Here is a 13,631-nt window from a genome sequence, read left to right as displayed (position 1 = left end):
CAAAAAATAACTCACATCAGTTGAATTCCTGCGAAACATTTGCTGAGAAAACAGCCCTGTGACGTGAAAATTCGTATAGCATTCGCAGGAAGTGTATATGACTGGGCTTTAAGGATCAAGCCCACCACCAATGATTTCTTTGTCTCTGCCTACCTCTCAAATGGAAATAGTCAAGTTAGGTCACTGCCAATATGGCGGCTGCATCAATTCTTACAAGTAAGTAGGCACTCTTGGCTTATTGTTATACTGCTGCATGTCGGCCATGACACCTTCCCTGTTGCGTCGCTGTATAGGCTCCTCCTGAACGTAGTCGTAGTCATAGTCATAGTTGTCATACGACGTGTTCACTGGAGGCATCCTTTGGTTGTGCCCTGCAGGAGGCATGCTACGCTGGTTGAAACCTGCTGGCGGCATGCTTTGCTGGTTGAACGCTGCAGGAGGCATGCTCTGCAGGTTGAAACCTGGCAGAGATATATCAATCAGTTTAAGTTTAAAACTTGAAGGAATGATGCACAATTTGGAAGAGTATATTTATTCCAATCCTCTTGATTTCAACAAGCTATCTGAGATTTACGTTCATTGTTACTATTATTATTTTTATATTTTTGCTGGTGATGAAACCAAAAGGACGCCTCATAAGTGACCTTAATCACTGTAGCTCACAAGCCTGAGGAAACCTGTAAACAAGGGTGCTTGCTATCCCAGGTCAAAATTCCAGTTGAACCTAGTTAACTGGGGTCAACTGGTTCAACTGGATAGTGACCAAACTCGTTCAGTTTCCATATTAACCAACTGGTTTGGACTAGGTTTAACTGTGTTCAACTAGGTTGAAATTAAAAACCAGTTGGTTTCTGTCCATTTTCCATATTAAACCAACTGGTTTTAACTGTGTTTAACTAGTTTATCAACTGGTTTTCAACTACATGTAGTTCCAGTTAAACACAGTTTAACTAGGTTCAACTGGAATTTTGACCTGGGATGTGAACCAGCCAGAAACGCTGGGTTTAACCCCTGCCAATCGACAATAAGTGCTCCGGGTAAAATGTCCCATCTGAATTCATCAGAAAAGAATGCCTCAGACTGTAGAGACAGTTGCTATTCTTTATGTCACACGGTTTGGGGCGGGCTTTTGTATAGCAACCTCTAGATGAGCAAACCCTGGTATCATTGTGCCATACACATCCATTTCAAATTGTGTATGGGTGTTTGCTGTCTCAAAAGCTTGGTTTTTCTATTTGTTTCTCAGCCACTTGTACATGTATAAATAAAAAATTTGTAAAGTTCTGAAAAGGATTTTTTTACCAGGTGGCTCGTTGGCAATTTGACTAGCCTGTCTTTGCAGTTGGATTCTCGGAGGGGGCACGGGTACCGGGGATCTACGAGGTACCGATGAACGCCCGGAAATGGTTGCTATTGATGATGAGATCCGAGGTGGTGGTACGGGCGGCACTACTTGTGATGATGATGATGTTGTTGGTACTAATGAGGGTGGTGATGATGATGGTAGCGTAACTGCAGTCTGGCGCTGCAGACCCTTTGGTGAGCGTCTCATATTTGCAGATGGCAAAGAGAGCAAATCTGGTCCTGGGAGGGATTGAAGGGGACCTGGGAGGGATCGAGGGGGAACTGGGGAAGAAGGAGGTGGGGATACTGTAGGCTGGCGAAACACCACCCTGTGTTGTCGTCGAATCATACCCGGGGATATCAGAATTGAGGGTAGGGGAGATGAAAGTTGTGCTGGGGGTGACGGAAGATCTGCTGACGGGAATTGAGGTATGTGTTGTAGTGAGGGGTGGGAGGACTGGGTACTTACTGGGTAGAATGAGTGCTGAGTGTGCATGATTGGTGTGGGTTGGGACTGGCTTGTATACATGGATGGCTGGGTGTGACTGGGTACAAGTTGGGGAGAAAGGGCTGGCTGGGTTTGTATGGTTATCGACTGAGGGTTCTGGGTGGGTTGGCTTTGCATTAGTTGGGGGGAGTTGGTAGGGAAGACGGCTTGATGGGTGTGCATGGGTACCAATTTGGGCGACTGGGGAGGGTGCAGCGACTGTTGGGTGTGCAGCATGCGGGATGACGGAGGGTGTATCTGGGTGGACGGCACTAGGATATGGGTGGTGCGGGCAGGTGGGTATGACATGGATGGTGATAGGTTATTATACACTGATGGGTGGGGTGGGGCAAAGAGGGGATCAGAAGGTTGACGATAGAGGCCGCTTTGCCCAGTCAGTGGGTAAGGACCTGGGATGACTATTGGAAAGGCTGCAAAGAAATTGGAAATTGGGAATTGGAAATAAGTGTCTCAACAGAACATACAAAATAACAATTTATTTCAGTAATTTAACAAAAACACCTTTTTTACTAAGACTTGAACCGAGTACGACTATGGTTGAGTGCTTGTTCATCTAAAATATCAGTTGTCATTGCTTTATTTCAGCACTTGATGTGCGCCCTCACTTTTCAGTAATTGGCCAATCAACAGCGTTTGCTATGTACAATGATGTATCAGTAACTCACTGGATTGCCAATTAAATGAGACCAGAGTGAAAGCGCAACAAAAATTTATTACTGATGACTATGCACAAACACTGACTCGTACCAAGTCTAGTCTTTTACAGATACAAAAAAACAAAGTGCAATAACAATGTAATCACCACTGTCACAAAATAAAAAAATGAAAACACATTGTTCTTTTACAACGATAAGTAAACAAAGAATCTTTACTCTACATAACATCAAATTCAAAATGTCAAATTTTACAAAGTCACTTCACACATAAATACATATATTTTGAGACACAGGTACCAAGTTCAAAGGAGGCATATACATGTACCATCTTCGAAGGATGACTGGCGACTATTGGCAGGATGATCGAATGAGCTCGGCGACAAAAACGAAGGATTATGTTCATCATCTTTGGAGTACGCAGGGGAAATAAGAAGTCAAGTTATTGAATCATTAAGTCAAAAAAAAAATAAAAATTAGATGATATTTCGCCCAATATCACAAGGCACCACGGCTACTTCAAGGTGAAGGCTACACTTAACTGATTTGGGCTCACGAACCAAACATGCCAAATCAACTGTCACCAGGAACACATTGCCACCTACTCCTGGGACTGAAACAGGGTTATCTGATTCACAGTCTGTATACAGGCATGGGTATCATGGGTATCATTCTGCGGTGTTTAAGGGATCTACAGAAATCAATAGACCCCCCCATCAGAAGACAAAATGCTACCAGGTCAACTGTGGCACTTTTTCCGGCTAAGAACAGCTGAACAGCTGATCTGCCCTCCTCCTTGCCTAAGGCATGTAAGGGATGACGCTTCATATGCATGAGAACTATAAGCTGCGGCTGATAACACAGCTCCATACCATTTCAGATTTTTTAACATTAACAAAAAAGTCTGGAAACATTTGTACCATACTCAACGGCTCGCTGGCTTCCCCAGTATGGTATCGATGTTTCTACACTGGAGCCTTGCCGACCTGTTAATGTAAAGGACAAGCAAACTGTTAGGAAACTTAAACAAGCAAGATATAGATTCGTTCTAATTTGAGCTTAGGTTATGAAATTGGACCTGATGGACCTCCCAAAGAACTGATTATATTGACGGCAGGTATGTTGAGCTCTGTTTCAATTATGACCAGGTTTTTTTTACAAGGTGATGCAGCACAAGCTACATCCAACTATGCCAGAAACATCAGATTGAGTTCCTTCTCATAACAATCACTCTGGGATGCATTTCCCATCACACAGATCCTACCGTTTTACATGCCGTTCAAAGGACAGTGCAATTATGGTTAAGTAGGATTTGAATTTTGCATGGTAGAATTACGATATATTAAGGTTTGGTATACACCTTGTGTGATGGGGTGGCTCTGAAAAGGATTATTAGGTTTCAACTCCAATTATAATCAAGTACATGTTTATTATAATAATAATAATAATAATTTTTTAATGTCTCCAATTGCCAATGGAAAACAATTATCTGTATATGTTATGCGGACAATAAAGAATTATAATCTAATCTAATCTACATGTAATCTAATCTAAACCCCACTTAAACTACTACTCTGCCTACATGTACATTGTACATGCGGTAAAATTTGAACATCAGCGCTCTTATTATTCATAATTCAACATAATGATGGGAAGACAGTAGAGAGGGTACATGTAACACCCTTTTCAGACAGGCTTGCCAGAGTCAGGCCGAACTGCAATAGTTGATCTTTCGACTGCTTGCGCGTCCAGTCGCTCCTAACTGTTTCAGATGTCAAACTTTTCATGAACTTAATTCAGAATTTGATTCGGCACGACTCTGGAGTGCCTGTTTGAAAGGGGTGTTAACACATTCATAAATTGCTTCATGGAATTCGAACATATCTCTAAAGTTAAATCTGTAATGTATTTCATATATGTAATAGACTCACCCCAACCACTGTCTTCAGTGCGTGATGCTTGCAAACTGCTGCTCCCCGATCGACGGTACATCATCATGGCAGCTAAATGCCGTTGACGACGCGGAGACAGTGATGGGTAAACGTCTGCCAGCCAGAATGGAATTAAAGACTTTTGGTTAATAAAAATCTAAGTTATTTGGTTGAAATTATAGAGCAGGCTCGATGCTTCGTTTTTGAAAGAGTAGTGCATCTAGGCATTTCCTTCTTGATCAAGGGCACCCGATAAGGAAATTGTAAATTTCTATTGGAGCATTTCAAGGGCACCAAGGCAATGACCAGGGGGCGTGGAGGCAATCGCCTTTGTTGCCTCCGTGAATATCAGGCCTGATAAGGTCAAATATTTTTGTCTGGAATGACAGCATTTTTTTCTCCAGTCAGGGACCAATTTCATAGAGGTGTGTAAGCAGACAATATTGCTCAACAATCTTCTGCTTAGCAGCTATGAGCAGGATACCAGTCATAAATTGTACATGTGATGTTGTACCTTGGCTGGTAATCTTGTTCAGGTAAGCATAGTTACTTTGAAAGTTCTAGTACCAATCACCAATAACATTTCTATATAAATCGATGTTGTTTTTGACAAAAATACTTGGATTTACCATCTTCCAATTAGGGGTGTCCATCCAATGTATTATGAAAGCTAAAAAGTTTCCCTAAGAAATATTTCCTTCATATTATTTTCAAAAGTGACTTTGAAATATTATTGTAAAAAGGTTAATGAGAAAAATGCTTTGAGGTTTTGGCACATACCATCTTCAAAAGAGGGGTGTCTGCTGTATGGTGGGAGGGACAGGCTTGTAGACAATGACCTCCGTGACCTCATTGCACTGGCATGGCTAGTTGATGCTTCTGCATTTCCATCTGGATTAGTTAGAATTCAAACAACATGAGCCATTAATGAAATATTTTTCGAAACAACTGTAAAACATTTTTTTCTTCAGACACAATTTGTACTTTTTTTTCTTTTCAAAAAGACATTTATCTCCTGAAGACGAGCAGAGTATACTGTTCAAAACGTTAAGACAACACCGGCTCTTTTCAGAGCCAACACTCCCTCAAAAGAGATACTATACATGGTTGTACCGGCAAGTTTACTGCTTATAAGTATTTATAGTTACTTCTTATTTTCCACACCATGCAATAAAGCTTCAAATACCATTTACATTTATCTTGTTTAACTTTCAAACAATGAAACAATACATGTTATATTTGGGATTCACAAAAACAAAAGGTTTACTTTGCCTTTAAATCAACATTGGGTGTTAGACAACAAAATATATTTACCTTACGTTGAACGTTACAAATAGACGGGTGGCTACAGGAGTCCAGGCGTTTTAGTAACAGCTCCAGCTTTGTTGGACTTAAATAGTGCACACTTTTTTTTTCATCAAACAATTTTTCTCTGAACAAATCTTGACAGATGATGTTTCAAAACGACACACCATGTACAAAAATATTTTGCGCTCGCCATGCACAGTGCACGACATATACTTCTAAAATGAATATTGTTTTTACATTGCTGCTGTTAACGACCCGCGGCATTAGAGCGATTGTCAGAAAAATGGGGCAATAGACCGAAGAGCCGTTGACAATTTTTTTTACAATTCATTTTCTGGTCCAATAAATTGACAGGTGTACATAGACCATGAAGATCCCCCCAATCAGTTGCACTGATTTTGGTCTTACTAACTTGTGTGCCTTACTAACTATATACCTTGATGGAATTATTTTCTCCAAGGGGGCATCAGTTATGTATGCCCCAATATGAGTGAAATTTCAGACCTAACAACATGACCAACTAGGTATCAACCCCCACGCTCCAAAAAATAAACCAGACACCAATAAAACAGACAAATAAATCTGGTGAATTGTGTACACATACATGATAAGTCAGTTCAGTTAAATATTAATGGGTTCGGCAAAGTTGGGAGATATTTTCCTTGTTAATTGTTAATTCATAGTCACTGTACAATTTCAACAATCACACTAACATTTTGAGAGTGTCCAACTGGTGTTGGGTGTTAGATAAAAATAAAAGACAAAACCACTTGACTTCACAACAAGTCTCTACCCTCATTGTCAACATGGTCAAAGGATTGCTGGTGCGGTAACCCCTGTAACATGGCTTGAATAAGCGTGCCTTTGTTCTCTCGCATTCGATCCTCTACGAAGTATTCAGAAAGACAAAATGAATAAAAAAATGGAAAACAAAGAGAGTCATTACAAAGAATCAAGAATTTTAGGCAATTTTTTTTGAGGACATGGATACAAATGCGGGATTGTAAATCTTCAAAGAGAAGGCGCAGAGAAGTAAATTCAGTAATTAAATACTAAGATTGTGCTGAATAAACTTGGGATTAGTCTTTGGTGTACCTTGTCTAAAAATCACCACATTGGTTTTAAAAATCAAACCATAAGTGACTTTAAATCAAAATCTCTATATATCAACAGCAATCATATCTGGTTTTAATATAATGTACTTGTAGATTGGGGGGGGGGGGGGGGGTTAGCACAGTACCCACAAGAAATATAAACTTTCAAAGGCAATTATCAAATGTTCTCAGAACGTCTGTTTTTATTATGAAAACAAAACATACCTTACAAAGTAATACAAGTAAAACAATTAAATAAGCTATCCCTTTGATCTTTTCCTGCAGGGTTTGCTTTTAAATGTTGACCTTCGCTTTTAAAATATTGAAGCCTTCTCTTCATATTTTTTTATGAAAAGAATTCTTGGCATTGACTCCTTCTCCAGAAGTTCAATGCAGAGAAACAATTAGTTTAAGTGCAATGAAATAACAGCTTTAAAGGGGAATTTTCTGAATCAAGATAAAGGTTGGCAATTGCATGATATTTGGTTCTTGGAGAAAGTAGGAAACATTTTATGAACACACGGTCTGTCTTAAGCCGTATTTCCATTGGACTTTTTCTCCTGCGGCCTCGCGTTTAGTTACATCCAATGTTAAATGGGAACACTTCTTTGCATGTTCATATGGGGTACAGTTTCCTGACTTTTTCCAAAATAAAAATAAAAATGTATATCAGACATAAAGTAGACGAATATCATGCCTTTTTTCATCAACTACAGCCGAAGGTCACCGAGCACACAAAACCAAGCACACTTTATTATGTACTTAAAGTTATATCTATTGCAGGGCTCGAATTTAATTCTGTCACTACTTTTGCTAGATTTTGATGGACTTGGAATTATCCGGCCAAATGTCTATGGGTACATCAAACATGGTGGCCAAGCATACCCGAGTGGTACTAATCATTTTGAGGATAATCAGCCCTTTAAGCTGAGAAGCTAGGACGAGTTAATCGTCTTAACATAGGACTAGCCTTAAGTTAGGGCTGACTCTTTGTGAAATCGACCCATGAACTTGTACGGTCACAAGTTTAATGGCCCGGTGCTGAAATCACTGGCCGCATAGCCTGTGGTCCAGTGTATATTTCGAGCCCTGTATGGGGCAGAAAAACCTACAATTGCTCTTGAAAATTAATTTGTACAGAATGTAGCTGACTGTCTTTCACAAGCTTTTATAATCAAAGAATTCAGAGCTTGTAAACAATTTGATAGCACACTTCATTCAAGTGCTCAACGGTAAAATAAAAACAATTATCAGTATTTTTTTGCCTGGCTTAAAAACAACGAGTACACAAAGTATGAAAATTAAAATTGTAAAATCTGAGGGACAGGCATTTCCAATTTGTCACTGAATTTTAGTTGGAAAGGCAAGTCATTGGAAAACAAAAGCGAACTTTTTCTGAGAAAGTTTTAAAAATGCTTTGTTTATAGCACACAAAAAGTATAAATGAAACAGATGACATCTGAAGTAGAGCATCGTTAATGAACACTGATAAAGTGTTTACCATTAAAAAAAAAGAGATTGTTTGTTTTAGGAAGCAAGATAAACTTCTCAAAGTAAATCTGCCAAATTCTGTCACTACTTTTGCTATATTTTGATGGATTTGGAACTATCCGGCCAAAACATAGGGACAACATGTCCATGGGTACAGCAAACATGGGGGCCAAGCATACCCAACCGATACTAAGCATTTTGAGAATAATCAGCCCTTACAGCTGAGAAGCTGAATTGCGACAACAGCAGCAGCAACAACAACAACAACAACAACAACAAAAGAGTAAAGTTCCAGTTTTAACTTTCAATGGAAAAGGCAAGAAACAAAAAAACGAGGAAATCAGCTGAAATTTAACACACCTGCCATCTATAACTGGATAATAACTAGATGTAAGATATTATTATTCTTGAAGAAAAAATGGTTAATCGTTTGAGGCATACAAATGTTTGTATATACTTCACTCAGAAAATCCTTGCAAATTCCAAAATAAAACTAGATTGGACAATTCAACAATTCGATTGGCACAGCACAATATAGTTATCATTTTGTTAACTATAAAAATTTGATTAATTTTTATCTTTTAGTGGAGGCAGAGGAGAATAAAATGACCACAATAATTTAAAACATATTCTTCTGTAAAAAATTAGATGTATTAGTTTGATCAATACAAAAAAAAAGTCACAGATACCCCCAAAAACATCAACAAACACAAAAACAACAAAAATGAACTTGTGGGGGACGGAATTGGATATCAATTAGTAATAATATTAATTTTATCCAAAAGTTAAAAACTAAATTTGTGGGAAACTGATGAGCTAAATGTTAAATACCGGTTTGTGTATTTTTACCTTAAAAATTATGTTTTTAAGATAATAAATAAATATTGTTGTCATGCACTAATGAAATAAAAATGGATATAATGAACTAAACCTAATTTTTCACTGGTCTTTCAGTTAACAAATATAACATCCTGGTAAAAACTGAATACATTTACATAATAAATTGAATATTAAAAATGACAGAACCACAAAAGTTAGACACAGTGTGGTTATATGTAACAAAAGATAAATGAACTAGCAACTACAAGATATACTTGGGAAAAAAAAGGAAAAGAAAAAAGTTACGCAATAGTTTGTTTAAATTCGCAGAAATTACTTTACGAGACAATACACATTGCGTGGAATTGGTGCTTTGCGCAGAAATTATTAAATGTAGCTTTCAGTGTAAACAAAATATCATAATACTTTGCATTGGGATGGGATCAGGCATCACAATAATCAGAGTTCCAACAGCTTAGGTGTTGAGTTTAGAGTGAGAAAGAATCTTACTCAATCACAAAATGGAGTTAAGGTCATAAGCAAAAGTGTTGTTTTGTCTGACATCCTCACTAAAATAATATTTTTTTTTCTAAATAAAATTTGTGTTTCTTCCACATGTATAACACAAGCTTGTTCAGTTGCTTTCAAATTAATTGGCAAGATTTTCAAATGAAACATAAGCGAACACAAAAACTTGAAATATTATTGGAAGTTTGGATTTTGCAGAACACAGAAGAATACAATTTATCTTGACGCACATAACAATAATGCCTTTAACTGTTTGACAATCTGTCTTTTACATTTTTTTAAACAATGTAAAAAATAAATAAAATAAAAATCAGGAGAAAAACAATTCGTGAGCTGTATTTTGGAAAAAAAGGACAAGAAAAAAGTCCTTTAACCGATTTATACCCTATTCATTTTCATTCACATTATTATATATGATCATGATCTAATTTGTCATTACACACACTTTCATCAACATTTGTTTGCAGCTGTAATAAAGAAGTCAATTTTATGAGTTTTGAGGTACTAATTTCTGAATGAAAATCATAATTTGTCATCATTCTTTCATCATCATTGTTTTTTTCGCAGCCTGGCCTTTCAGCGAAGAAAGGTTAATATCTACATGTTATATACAAAGCACACCTTCTGAACTTGTATTACTTGTCTGCATAATACAAAAACATCAATTAAATTTTTAAAAAAGCACTTAATGACTTATGTACAGGTTTATGTAAAAGCTAGTACTGCTGAAGAGATTGTTATACAGGAAAGAAAATTGATCTTTCATACTTTCAACTTGTTCAATTACTTTACAGATGTTTTCTTATATCTGTTGAAGAGCAAGAATTACGTCAAGGTTTGTTCGCTTACACATGAGATGTTAAACATCTATGTAGGCCCAATTTCTTGGCTCTGTTTTACGCTGAGTTCTGCGCTTATGATCACTCTGACTCTCCGCCGCCTACTTTACAAGCGCCAAATTTCTGAGCTACTAGTGTAAAGCAAAGAATCCCTAGAAAAGTGGAAAGCACACATGCACCAAGCATTTCCTGCGAACCCATGAAATTTGCTTAGCGTAAGCGTGGAATTCCCTGCTTTCGTAAGCGCCGATTCACTGCTTAAGGTAAGCAGAGCCATGAACTTAGGTCCTTCACAGACCGTCTCACATTGTTTCACAGACAGTCTCACATTGTTAAACAGACAACAAAAATCAGAACCTTACAATAAACTGGAGAAAACGCCATCAACATTATTACAGGAAATTAACTTGGTGTTAAACATAAAAACCACCTGTTGGTTAAAACACCCGTAGTACCTTTTTGAAACTACTTTGTACACCTCTGGTTAAGGATTGAGCGATCCCAGAAGTTTTAAAGTTGGGTGCTTTCAGCATGGGATTCAAAATGGTGGACAGGGACCTAAGTTGTAACCACAGCCCTTATAAGTAGTGTTACAAAGATGTGACCTTCTTAGTGTGGTACCTTGAAGACATGGTAAAGATCATTATGAGGTGGGTTCACACGTCATCGGTACCTGACTAAAGGCTCGATAGATAGCATAAGGGCGAGACAAGGGGGTCTTTCTCAAACCTCGGCTTGGGCTCAAGTGCGGACTCCAGGCGCCTTGTGATGTTCAAAACCATCACTGCGTGCAAATACACGCTGCTTCAAAGTTGTACAGGCCTAAAGGCCAGTTCGTAGGCGCTGTGTTTCCACTGCGTATCGAAGCGGAGCCCGAGCCGTATACGGATCCCAAACAGGGGTTTGAGAAAGGCCCCTGATGCAGTGTTTGCTTCTCAACTTCTCCTAAATGAAAATGAGTGAATGAGAATATCTGTACACGAAATTGATCATGGTGGTATAAATTGAGCTGATGTGCTGATGATGACGGATTGCGATCATGGTGGAACAATGAGAATGGTTCGTGAGGATGTTGAGGGCGCTAGAAGTAATAGTCATGTGGAGGAATATTAAGGGGCTCACCGGGATGGTAGGCTGGAGGAGGTGCCATCGGACGGCCAAGATTGTTGTAGCTGTCATAACCATTGATCACATCATCTGTGGAGTTATAAAAACAAGTGTTTACACGTTTCAGATACCTGTGACAATGAACATTTGCAGCAGTGCTCCGTAATTAACACTTTTGCATATTTAACGCAATTTTTATGTATTGTACAAGAACCAAAGGTCTCTATTTCAAGGGAGCGTAAACTCTATACAAATGCAGTTATATACAATAAAACTAACCTGTGAAAATTTCATTTCAAAAACTGGTAGCATTTTCGAGATATCGCCAAAAAAACCTGGGTTGTAATTGTGGTTTAGTACGTGCAGGGAAAAGAATGCATGTTACATTCCAAGAATTAAAGTTCTACCCTCATTTCAAATTGTGTTTTCAATTATGCACTTCATTAATATGTTATTTCCACAACCACATGTTTGTCTTTTGATTTGGGTAAACAATTTTGTATATTTGTTTGTTTAAAATTTTTTTAACAGACAGAAATGTCAGATTTAATTTGATAGAATCAGGTCAAATGGGCGTTTAGTCTCAAAGTCGACGTTTGAAGTCAACGTAAGCTGTAAAATAATACCCGGACCAGAAACCCACTTTTCTCTCCAGACTTGAATTGTGGTTTCCCCCCTTTGCAGTATCCTCGGGATGTAAGCTTTGGTTGACATCGACCCCCGTAGGGAGTGGGGCAAGCAAAACAAGAAGCTTCACCCTTCCCCAATCAAATTTTAAAACGTGACGCTCCTGACAGAATCCCATCCAAACTGTTCAAGGTCTTGCAGAGTACTTGCTGAATTAAAATTAACATTTAAACAGCCACAAATTTCTCTACCCCAATAATTGGGGAGGGGGTTCACAATTATAAGGTTTTGAAAGACTGCTAAATAATAAAACAGAAATAAGAACTATCTCCCACAATCTCACTATAATGTTATGCTGTGACTCCAAAAGATAGCAGTTAAACCAATGTTGTGCTTAAAGGCAGCTCTGCTCTTAAAAATTAGTAAGGATTTCACAGGGCTGTTCAGAATTAAAACTGCTACAGTATATACATGTAGCAAATCAACACCTTGCTTAGCGAAAACAGATTACAAGCTATAACACTGTGTAACATATGTTACTTGTGACTGGTTCCCTGCTATTTTCTGCTTAGCAGGTTTGTGGTATTGGGGTCCAGACTTACCTGGAATGTAGTGAGGATTCTGCTGAGGTTGCATTCCACCTTGCTGTCTGATACTCTCTACAAGACGAATGTTATCATGGCCTACGAAGACAAAAAAAGAACAACATCGTTTTTATTAGACTAAATCATTCAAAAACCAAAAAGGAGGGTCATTCCCTTATCATTTTACACCCCTTTCAGACAGGCGCTCCAGAGTTGCGTCAAAATCTGACTTAAAGTACATGAAAAGTTTGACGTCTGAAGCAGTTAGGAGCGACTACATGCGCTAGAAGTCGAAAGATCAACTGTTGCAGTCGTTTCGGAATTTCTCTTGAGGGCCTTGGTTTCAGACGCTGATCTTTTCATGAGCCGAGCCAATGTTAACGTTATGTTAAGTTCGCCTGTCTGAAACCAAAATTTATTTGGGTCGACCTATGGTCAGTCTTAATCTATTTGGTTCGGCGCGACTCTGGCGTGCCTATCTGAAACAGGTGAAACTCTCAACTTCAGGATTAAACTACCTAACGTACTTCTTTTAAGGGCAGGCTCGAGCTGTGGTACTTGAACAGAACTTACATTGTTTCAATCCCACCAAAATGTTCTCTGAGGTTGCGTAGCAGTGATTTATCTTGGAATTCGACATGTATTTCAGTTCTCAGCGGTTTATCAGAGTTTGATCTCCGAATTTGAACTGAAGGTACATGTACGACCCGACTGTTTAACCTCAGATTTAACAGTGCTTCGAGGTTCAGTTCAATGTTTAATCTCAAAATTTGACCTCCAGGTATGACCTGACTGTTT

At 38.4% G+C, this 13,631-nt stretch overlaps 2 protein-coding genes across 2 annotated transcripts in view; both read right to left on the bottom strand.

Moving 5' to 3' along the window:
* Positions 1-210: 210 nt before the first annotated feature.
* LOC117294737 (extensin-like) lies at positions 211-2,170 on the bottom strand. The gene is made up of 2 exons (XM_033777251.1): positions 1,303-2,170; positions 211-401 (listed from the first exon to the last, which is right to left on the bottom strand). The coding sequence occupies exons 1-2, from the start codon at positions 2,138-2,140 to the stop codon at positions 211-213; spliced, it is 1,029 nt and encodes a 342-aa protein (XP_033633142.1). The 5' UTR covers positions 2,141-2,170.
* An 8,662-nt stretch (positions 2,171-10,832) lies between these two features.
* Positions 10,833-13,631, bottom strand: part of LOC117294744 (prominin-1-A-like) — an 81,102-nt gene continuing 78,303 nt past the window's right edge. The window contains exons 21-22 of the mRNA XM_033777259.1: positions 12,852-12,932; positions 10,833-11,712 (exon numbers count right to left, since the gene is read on the bottom strand). Coding sequence (XP_033633150.1) covers positions 11,597-11,712; positions 12,852-12,932 — 197 coding nt within the window. The 3' untranslated portion in view covers positions 10,833-11,596. The remainder of the gene's footprint in view (positions 11,713-12,851; positions 12,933-13,631) is intronic.

This window comes from Asterias rubens, chromosome 9 (assembly GCF_902459465.1).
Source record: "Asterias rubens chromosome 9, eAstRub1.3, whole genome shotgun sequence".
Classification (NCBI taxonomy): domain Eukaryota; kingdom Metazoa; phylum Echinodermata; class Asteroidea; order Forcipulatida; family Asteriidae; genus Asterias; species Asterias rubens.
This window is presented reverse-complemented; position numbering and strand designations above follow the sequence as displayed.

Bases quoted from the DNA above. Each gene is read 5' to 3' on its own strand.
- LOC117294737 (XM_033777251.1), bottom strand. From the start codon at position 2,140: ATGTCATACCCACCTGCCCGCACCACCCATATCCTAGTGCCGTCCACC. The intron at 402-1,302 runs GTAAAAAAATCC...TGCCGCCAGCAG, and splicing joins AATTGCCAACGAGCCACCTG to GTTTCAACCAGCGTAGCATG.